Below are 9,737 nucleotides of genomic sequence, written 5' to 3'. Positions count from 1 at the left end.
TATCCAAAGCAGGGAAAGAAAACTAGCATGTTCATGATGTGAGGTCCGGTCTATTCTTAGGTTGTAAAGGACTTAAGAGCCTTGATTATAAATACTAATGGAACAAATGGTAGGCTGAGTCTGGGTCTCTGCTATGGCAAAAATTCCAGCGTGCTTCATGGGAAATCCATTATATCAACCCACAGCACAAAAGCCTTCACCAAGGAGAAATACATTACAAATGAATAACCATGACAGTAGGTATGGAGCCCTTTTAAAACAAGGGAAATAGATACTAAGAGAACACTGGATCTTAAGATCAGAGTTCAAAATCCAGCATCAAATATTATGGTCTTGTCCAAGTCACATCACCTCTACTTCAGCGATTTCTTCATCTGTAAAATGTGGATAAAACACCTCCCTCCCAACATTTGTAAATCACTTTACAAAGCTTCAAATAACCCCATGGACCATCGTGTGCCAATACTGTCTGCAGAATTTTCTTGGTGTAGATTGTCATTTTCTTTGCCAGTCGATTAAGGCAATCTGAGAGTAAGGCTGGATTTGACTCAAAGCTTCCCAATTCCACACCCAATGCTCTATCCACTGAGTCATCTAGTTGTCATGTGTATGTGCTAGCTCTTGGTCCTAATCTGTCTTTCCTTGATACTATTTGATGGATCTATCCCGCCAAAATTTATCTATATGACCCAGAGTTCATAGTTTTTAGCTTTTGAAAACTTACGAGAAGGGATTTCTATCCCTCCACATATTGTACTTATCGTTGGCATTCAGGTAGAAAAAAATAGAATTTAAGCTTCAATCCTAGGAACAAGAACCTTCTCAGAAAGCCAGAAAGGTGCATTGATCATTTTTATTATGTTCGTTGTTTAAGGCAAGACATAGTTCCAGTTCCTATCCAGGAAAAAAACAAACAAAAGAAAAAAAAGCTTGAGAACTGTGGTGATTGGCAACGGGTGAAAGTCCCGACTTTTGTAAACTTTGTCACAGCCAGAGGAGCAGCATCTTCATGGCCCAAAGGAAGTGAAAAAGGAGCCGTCACTCTGCCAACAAGCATTTAAGTGCCAATGATGGGCCAGGCACATGTTAAGTACGGATTACTGCCAAGCTGACTCGGAATAAAGCCCTCCTTCCCCCTGACATTCTGATTATTTCTGACATTAGATTAGATGACCAGGCTATCAAAAAGCATTTTGGTTAGGTAAGAAATCAAACTTTTCCCCAGTTATCTGTATTCTCTCTCAAACTGAAGCCCAGCTTGGTGAACTCCTGCCCTCTACCCATTCACCATCTATATTTTATTCTAAAAGACCCGATTTCTCAATTTTTCCTCTCCAGCTCTGCTCCAGTGCTATTCTCTTCTCTAGTAATGGTACCTTTCTTAAGCATAAGCAGATCGGCCACTTTCTAGTAAGTAAAATCAAGTTATTTCCTATTACCTGGTATTAAGACTAGTTTTGGCCACAAAATTAAGAATCACATTGTTCAATTAGTTGGTTTAAAAAATCAGGACTATTTGATTTTAAATTAAAAATTCACTTTATCAATTCCTATTTTATTCATTTGATTTGATTTTCAGTTTTATCTGTTCACATGTTAAGAGCCCATGATATGGTACTGTGATATCATGTGGATTCTAAGAGATTCCCAGACGAGACTCCCCACTAATGGCCAGTAGCTCCTCCATGTTCTGCTGCCAGAACATGGGCGATGTTCGCATCCTAAACTGAGGAGTGAAGTTTCTGGACAGCCAGCTCTGTGGCCCATGGGGCAGGTTCTATGCAACTCGAGGGTCGAGACAAGCCATCCCAGAATGCTCGGCTGATGGATGCAAGACAATCCTTCCCTTCCCACACCAAAACCCCTGAGAAACTCCTGATGAAGACATGCTGGAGTTCAAAGCCCGAGATTTCCAGGTCCAAAGACTCAACTTCACTAGGGAGCCTGGTACCCACAGACTGTCCCAGGCGTGGCCCAGAGGGGTTCTCAGGTCTCCAGTCATAGCAGTTCAGAGAGGGAAGGAGCCCTTGGGGTCTCACTCTAAGCTATACCTGAGAAGGAGCAAACTAACTTCATGGATGTTGAAGGCTCATCTCGGATTAAAATAAAACCTCCCAGCAAGTCGAGGTCTCCAGAGCTGGAATGGGTTGGCCATGTGGTATTGGGGGACTCTAAGGTGAGGCTGGATGTTCTTGGGTTTGGGTGGGCTTCGGTTCCCCCCTCACTGTGTGTGTGTGTGTGTGTGTGTGTGTGTGTGTGTGTGAGTTCCTGAATGTGAAAATGCATTGGCTGTTTTCCACCCCTTAAACACTAGGCTAGGCTAGCACGAGAGGAATACTGGGGCATCCCTTTGTCTCGTTTGGTCCTCAAACACCTCCCATGCCTTGTACCTCTCCCCCAATCTGCCCAGGTGGGGGGCAAGTCATCACCCCCACTTTTGCAGATGAGAAAACAGGCTCAGAGAGAAAAACAATTGCTCAAGACCAGAGAGAGAGGTAAGAGCCGGGTCTTCAAGGCTGTCAGATAAGCTATGAGTGAGAAGTTAGTCCCCTCAGGTCAGATATCACAGTCTTGGGCCATCATCACTTCCATACGATCATTCCATCCGAAGAATCAACATGGAGTGCCTTCGACATGCATCGACACGTGCCGGTCCTCCTCACAGGTCCTGCTCTGTGCTCCGGCCCTCACGGATGCTAGAGAGGGGCCGGGGCCGGGAGATGAAGGTGCTCACCGCAATCCCTTAGCCCAGAGACTAAGCGGCTCCTTGGGGATGGGAACCACCGTCCCTCTGGCCCTGCCCTGACCACCTCCCATAGGCTGGCTGGTGGAACCAAGGTGAGCAGGATCGAGAGGAGTCCCCCTCCCGGGGGATCCAGAACATCCCCGTCGGTCTTGCCCTACAGACGGGCTCTGACCCGGCAGAAAACTTTAGAAAGTTTTAGAAACACTTTCATTGGCGAGCGATTCTCCTGGGTGAGCTTGTCTGGGGCAGACCTCGAGACCAGCTGCGAGCTGCCTCAGTTACCTGCCTTGGGGTCTGCTTCCAGACATTCTTGGGAAATGAGATTTCTTTTAGAAAAGATGACCAGAAAAGGCTGGAGAAAACACCAGCCCGTTTGTAGGCGAACCCCGGGGCTTCCCTCAGTCTGTTCTGGACAGGGCGGCTCTGGCCACGTCCAAAATCGTCCTAGAATCCGGCTCTGGGCAGTAAGTCACGTCGGCTATGGGGGGCCACTTTCTTCAAGCTCAGCCTCTCTGGCCCCCCCCTGCCCGGGCCACATGAGGGCTTATCGCTGGGTCTCCAAGGTCTTGGGCTGGTAGACGGGAACCCCCGGGTCACAGAGCGCCGGGAGCCCCCGGATGATGTCCGAGGCCTTCTCTGCGATCATGATGGTGGGGGCGTTGAGGTTGCCGCTGACCACACTGGGCATTATGGAGGCATCCACCACCCTCAGGTTTTCCACGCCGATGACTCTGGTCTGGGGATCTACCACCGCAGTGGGGTCCGAGGGCCGGCCCATCTTACACGTGCAGGAGGGGTGGTAGGCGCTGTCGGCCTTGGCCCTGACGAAGGCGTCGATGTCCTCGTCGGACTGCACGAAGATGCCGGGCTGGAGCTCGCGGCCCCGGTACGGAGCCAGAGCTTTCTGGGCAAAGATCTCCCTGGTTAACTTCACCGAGAGCCGGAACTCCTCGATGTCTGCTTCTGGAGGGGGGGAGGGGGAGAAAGCCGGTCAAGAGGCACCCCTGCCGTTCCCCTCCTCCATTCCCTCCTGATCCACCCCAGCCCCACCCCCTGCACAGACCCCAGGCTAACGTGACACTGACTGGGAAATCCAAGGACTCCGTGAGAAAAAACGAATTACAGGAGAATATGGGCTCCAGGGACTGCCCAAGTCCCCACACAGAGAAGCGGGAGAGCCTGGTCCTTAAGGGCACAAGAAGAAGGGCAGAAGCAGCCTCCGGGCTGCTTCTCACTGAGGGATATTGGAGATTGCAACTTTGCCTGGGTGCGGGGGAAGAAAAGCTGCCCCCCTGGGAATGGCCACAAACCCCAAGCTCCTGGGCTGAGAACAGCAGCACTCCAGCTGCCTTCCTGAGGGAAAGGAGGATTGGGTAGGATAAGGGGTGGAGATAAACTACAAAGATGAATGCAAACTCTTAAAAGGCAGACTAAAATTTCTCAGAATGGTGAGAATGGTTGTTCCTCCCTCCTTTTCTCCCTTCCCTCCTTTCTTCCTCTCCTCTCCTCTTTTCCTTTCCTTTCTTTTTCCGTTCCTTTCTTCCTTCCTCTTTGTCCTTCCCTCCCTTCTTCCCTCCCCTCCTCTCTTCTTCCCCTCCTTCCTTCCTCTCCTCCCTTTTTATTCCTTGTTGTTCCTGTTCTTTGTCATCATCATCTTCATCATTGTGTTTGTCATCTTTTTGTCTTTTTTGTCTCCTCCTCCTCTTCTTCCTCTTTCTCTTCTTTTATTCACTTCTTTTTATGGACAATTCCCCAACATTAGGGACTACAAATCCAGTCAAATGTCTGCTGGCATTTTAGCCCTTTTAAGACAGGAAGGAGTCCCATGTGCTCCAGGAGTCAGAGTCAGGGATGAGGGGCCAATGAGTTACCTGCTGACATGTAGTTAGGCTCAATGATGGGGTGCTCCATGGGGTTGGCACTTTTCAGCTTCAGCCAGCCCTTGCTCAGGCTCCGCATGGTCCCAACATGCACCTGGAACAGTCCAAACACATGCCGCCATGAAGTCCCCTCATTAAGTAACCCTTGCACACGTAAGCACCAAATAAATGCACGTTGAATTCATATTCCCTCAACACTGCACCCATTATGTCCTCCCCTGGGAGGGAACTCAGGGACAGCTCTAGGAATCTGACTCTTGGTCTCTTTCACCTGCGGTCGCCGTGACTAACTGAACCCCGATCTTTGTCTGTACTTCCCCCGGCTCTGGCAAGGTGCACACAGACCCGGCTCCACTTTCCCACACACTCACTCTAAACATCTCAACTCTGTTCCCCGAGATCTGAGGAAGCCTCTGGCTCTCTTCTCAGAATCCTCAGAATCGTTAAATGAATTGCTACATGTCAGTGAGTAGTTGGACAAAATAAGGATAATTTTTCACACCCAAGTTCACAGACCACCATAGACCTCTGATCTCCGGTTAAGAGAACCTGCTAAAAATTCACTTTCATTTACTTATTCATTCATTCCCAAAGAAACTAAGGAACAAGGACCACATAAAACTGCCCCCACTAATTTTTCTTCTTAAAAATGACAGTCACTACCAAGTGGTAGGGGATTTAAGCCACAGGCTTCCTAAGGATGTGCAGAGAAGCACCTGGGCTTCCCCATGGGAAGCTCCCCCAAAGGAAGCCCTGTTCTTTCCTCCCAGAACTGGCCAGCTTCTGACAACAGAGATTGGGACGGTGAACTATCCCTAATCTCTTCCTCCACTGCCCACTGGACTGGGAGTGGCCACAGGGGAAAGGGCCCGGCAGTGCCACGCTGCTCACCTGGTAAGCTTCCTGCTGGGTCGGGACTCGCCCATGGTCAATCACTTGGGAAGGCAAGAAGTGGAACTGAATATCAGGGTGAGGAACCCCAGGACGGCTCCGGATGAAGCCGCCAGTTTCAAGGTGGGCAGTGGCTCCCTCTCCTGAGGAGAAAGAAGAGAAATCTTAAAGAAAAAAAAGAGAAAATGCACTGGGCCGGGGGCCTCCACTGCCGGTTTATCCAATTCTGAACCCGGTTCAGTCTCCCTGATCATCACTAACCTTTGCTTGATCTCCTCATGTGAACCTAAGAGGTAGCTAGGTGAGAAGTTGGGGGGCCATGACTGTTCCCATTTAGGGAATACTGGCAGATTCTTTCCTTGGATTCAGTGAGAAGAGACTACTTTGATCATTAACTCCCTGCTTTCCCTCTCCCAGAGGATTGCTCCTAATCAGAGAATTGCTCATGATCTTGTCTTCTTCTACATCTTAGAACTGAGAACTCTCAGGAAGTGGAACCAAAATTGTGGGGCAAAGACAAGGATTTGTGCTTCCCCAAGTCCCCCTCCAAACATTAAAATAATCTCTCAAAATGAATTCTGGGGCAGCAGAACCAGCAACATGTCAGGGTGAAATATTTTTCCCTGCCCAAGACAACTTAGAAGTTTGATTGGAAAGATGTCTGACTCGGGTGAGAATGGAAAGTGACAGCAGAGCAAACCAGCAGCAGGTTCAGGGAGTGGCAGCTTCTTGAGCTCTCAGGCCACAGATGGTGAGGGGGGTCAGACAGCTGATCAGGAGGAGTTGGCTGGCACTGGGTACAGGATTTCGTTGCATGGTTCCAAGCCACAGTCCCAGGGTAGGCTAGAATGCTGGTGGTCACTCACAGAACAGAGTGACCATATCTCTTCTTAGATCATATCACCTTGAAAATACTGACAACTGGACCAGCTAGGTGGTGCAGTGGGTGGAGCACCAGCCCCGAAGTCAGGAGGACCTGAGTTCAAATCTGGTCTCAGGCACTTAACATTTCCAAGATGTGTGACCCTGGGCAAGTCACTTAACCCCAATTATCTCAGCAAAATAAAAAACAAAAACAAAAAATCCAAAAAACTGAAAACCCCAGAACTAGCTCTGAAAATGGCAGCACAAAGTACCTGAAGTTTGGGACAAGGCTCTTTCCACCCAGTAGCAGAACCAAACATTAACATAAAGCTAAAAGTAAAAAAAAAAAAAAAATGCTAGAAAAATGAGCCAACCACAAAAACAGGACCTGACCCTAGAAGCTTACTCACAGAGAAAGTCAAAACATAAACTCAGAAGAAGATAACAAACTGTTACATGCAAAGCCCCAAAGAAGAATGTGTATTGGTCACAGATCCTAGCAGAGTTCAAAAGGACTTTAAAAATCAATAAGAGAACTAAAAGAAAAATTGGGAAAAGAAATTAGATACAAGAAAATCATGAATAAAAAAGATAACATTTCATAAAGAAAGTACAAAAAATGCTGAAGAAAATAACACTAAAAAAAAAACAAACAAAAAAAAACAAAAACAAAACAAAAAAACAAAAAAAACAAAAAAACAAAAAACAACAACAACAACAACAACAACAACAAAATCAGAATAGGCCAAATGGTAAAATAGGCACTGAAGAGAAGAGCTCCTTAATAAGTAGAACTGTCATATGGAAAAGGAGATACAAAAGCTCATTAAAGAAAATCATTCCTTAAAATTGGAATTGGGCAAGTAGAAACTAATGACTATGAGACAATGAGAAACAATCATCATCTTTAGGACAGTTTTAGAAGTATACACAGATAGCGGGCATGAGTCTAAGTTGACCATGATGGGATGCTATTTTAAAAAATAAATTGAGAGAAGAGGAAAGGGAGAAGTATAAAGGGCTAAATTCACTTACATAAAAGAGGCTCCAAAGGGCTTTATAGTGGAGGGGAAGATAGAGAAGGTAGGGGAGAGCATGTAAACCTTACTCTCATGGGAAATGGCTCGAAGTGGGAATAATTTACATATACTTTGGATACAGAAATTTATCTTACTCTACGGGGAAATTAAAAGTGGCTAATAGAAGGGAGGACAAACTGGGGAGGTATTAAATCAGAAGCATGATGATAGGATTTAAAAGAAAAACAGAGAAGGATAAATGGGGGAAATAGGACAGAGGGAAATCTTCAGTCAGTAAATCATGACTATGAAAAAATTTCTAAACTTTTCTGATAAAGGCTTCATTTCTCAAAAATATGGAAAACTGAGACAAATTTATAAGAAGCTACATCATTCCCTGAAGGATATGAAGAGTCATTTTTCAGAAGAAATCAAAGCTACCTATAGTCATATGAAAAATAGTCTAAATCACTATCGATTGGAGAAATGCAAATTAAAAAACTTCAAGATAATTCCAAAGGATTTATGATGGAAAATGTTATCCAACTCCAGAGAAAGAACAGATGGGGTTGAAATGCAGATCAAAACATACTCACTTGATCCCTATCAGATTAACTAATATGACAGAAAAGGGAAATGACAAATGTTACTGGGATGTGGAAAAAAAGGGACACAAATGTACTGTTGTTAATGGAGTTGTGAACTGATCCAACCGTATTGGAAAGAAATGTGGAACTATGTCCAGAGAGCTATAAAACCCTGTATACCCTTTGACTCAGTAATATCATTGTGAGGTCTATATCCCCAAAAGATTAAAAGGTAAAAGGATCTCTGCACAAAAATGTTTATAACATATATTTGTGTGCTATAAGATTGTGAGGGAATACTATTGTGCTATCAGAAACTAGGAGCAAGACGGTTTCAGAAAAATCTGGAAAGACTTACATGAACTGATGCAAAGTGAGGTGAGCAGGACCAGAACAGTGTACACAGTAACAATGTGTGCAGTGATCAACTGTAAATGACTTAATTCTTCTCAATAATATAACGATCCAAGATAATTCCAAAGGATTTATGATGAAAAATGTTATCCACCTCCAGAGAAAGAACTGATGGGGTTGAAATGCAGATCAAAACATACATAAAAAGAAAAGAGAAACCTTTCTGTACTTTTCTCATGTTTATTTTTTTTGTTGTTATTGGATTTTTAAATTTTTGTCTATATTTTCTTTCATAACATGACTAATATAGAAATATGTCCTGCATGACTGCACATGTATAATCTATATGAAATTACTTGTCTTCTCAATGAGGGAGAAAAGAAGGGATGATGGGAGAGAATTTGAAACTCGACATTTTAAAAATGAAGGCTAATAATTATTTTTATACACAATCAGGAAAAAATACAATTGTTTTAAAAAATTAAAAAAGAGAGAACACTTGAATAGTGCCTGCTGGCACCCACTGAAGGGAGGAGCTACAGTTCCTTAGGAGGCTCTGTACATGGAAGAACTGTGTTGGAGGAGAAGGGAGAATGGTGGTCACTACCTACTCCTGACAGCATCCCTTGTGCCTTAGGACAGATCTGGCTTAGCTGGGAGGAGATGATGAAGATCATAGTAACAATAATGATGAGGATGGCAGTAGTAATGATGCTGATAATGATAAGAATAGTAACGTCAGCACGATAATGATGGTAACAACAATAATAATGATGGGAATGACATCAATAATAATAGTAATAATGATGATGAAAATGATAATAATATCGCTGATAAGAATAATAATAATGAGGATAATAATACGAGTGGGGATGATAACAATTGGTGGTGGCAATTACAATGATGATCATAGAGTGATGATGATGATTATAATAATGGCGATAATTATAGTAATTATGATGATAATGGTGGTAATAACAATGTTAACAATAGTAATACTAGCGATGATAGCTATTATTCCTGTAGTGCTTTGTGATTGTTATAAATATCTCATTCTCACAACTACCCTGAGAAGTAGGTGCTATTATTATCCCCATTTAGCAGATAAGAAAGCTGAGGTAGACTGAGACTTTGCTACTGAGTTACATTAATAATGGGGGAAAAGCAATCAGAGCTTTCCTTCAGGTGTGGGAACTCCCTCCACTACAGAGATTGCAGCTGCTCTGCTCCCGGTGGGAATCACCTGGGTCATTAGGAACTTCAGGGACTTGTTCCGAGTTACATGACTGGAAGAGGCAGGATTTGAATGCAAGTTTCCTGGCCTGAGCACACTGTCACCTCACTGCCCAATGAGACCAGGAGTAGTGAAACACCCGATCCTGAGTCCCAGGACCAG

General features: G+C 44.6%; 1 protein-coding gene across 2 annotated transcripts in view; it reads right to left on the bottom strand.

Annotated features, from left to right (window-relative positions):
• Positions 1-838: 838 nt before the first annotated feature.
• CHDH (choline dehydrogenase) overlaps positions 839-9,737 on the bottom strand; it is a 33,533-nt gene continuing 24,634 nt past the window's right edge. For both annotated transcript variants that reach the window (XM_074284457.1, XM_074284456.1), the window contains exons 7-9: positions 5,518-5,660; positions 4,618-4,720; positions 839-3,709 (exon numbers count right to left, since the gene is read on the bottom strand). In XM_074284457.1, coding sequence (XP_074140558.1) covers positions 3,291-3,709; positions 4,618-4,720; positions 5,518-5,660 — 665 coding nt within the window. In that variant the 3' untranslated portion in view covers positions 839-3,290. The remainder of the gene's footprint in view (positions 3,710-4,617; positions 4,721-5,517; positions 5,661-9,737) is intronic.

The sequence above is a fragment of the Sminthopsis crassicaudata genome, chromosome 1 (assembly GCF_048593235.1).
Source record: "Sminthopsis crassicaudata isolate SCR6 chromosome 1, ASM4859323v1, whole genome shotgun sequence".
Classification (NCBI taxonomy): Eukaryota; Metazoa; Chordata; class Mammalia; order Dasyuromorphia; family Dasyuridae; genus Sminthopsis; species Sminthopsis crassicaudata.
Note: the sequence above shows the minus strand (reverse complement) of the source record. Positions and strands in the feature narration are given on the sequence as shown.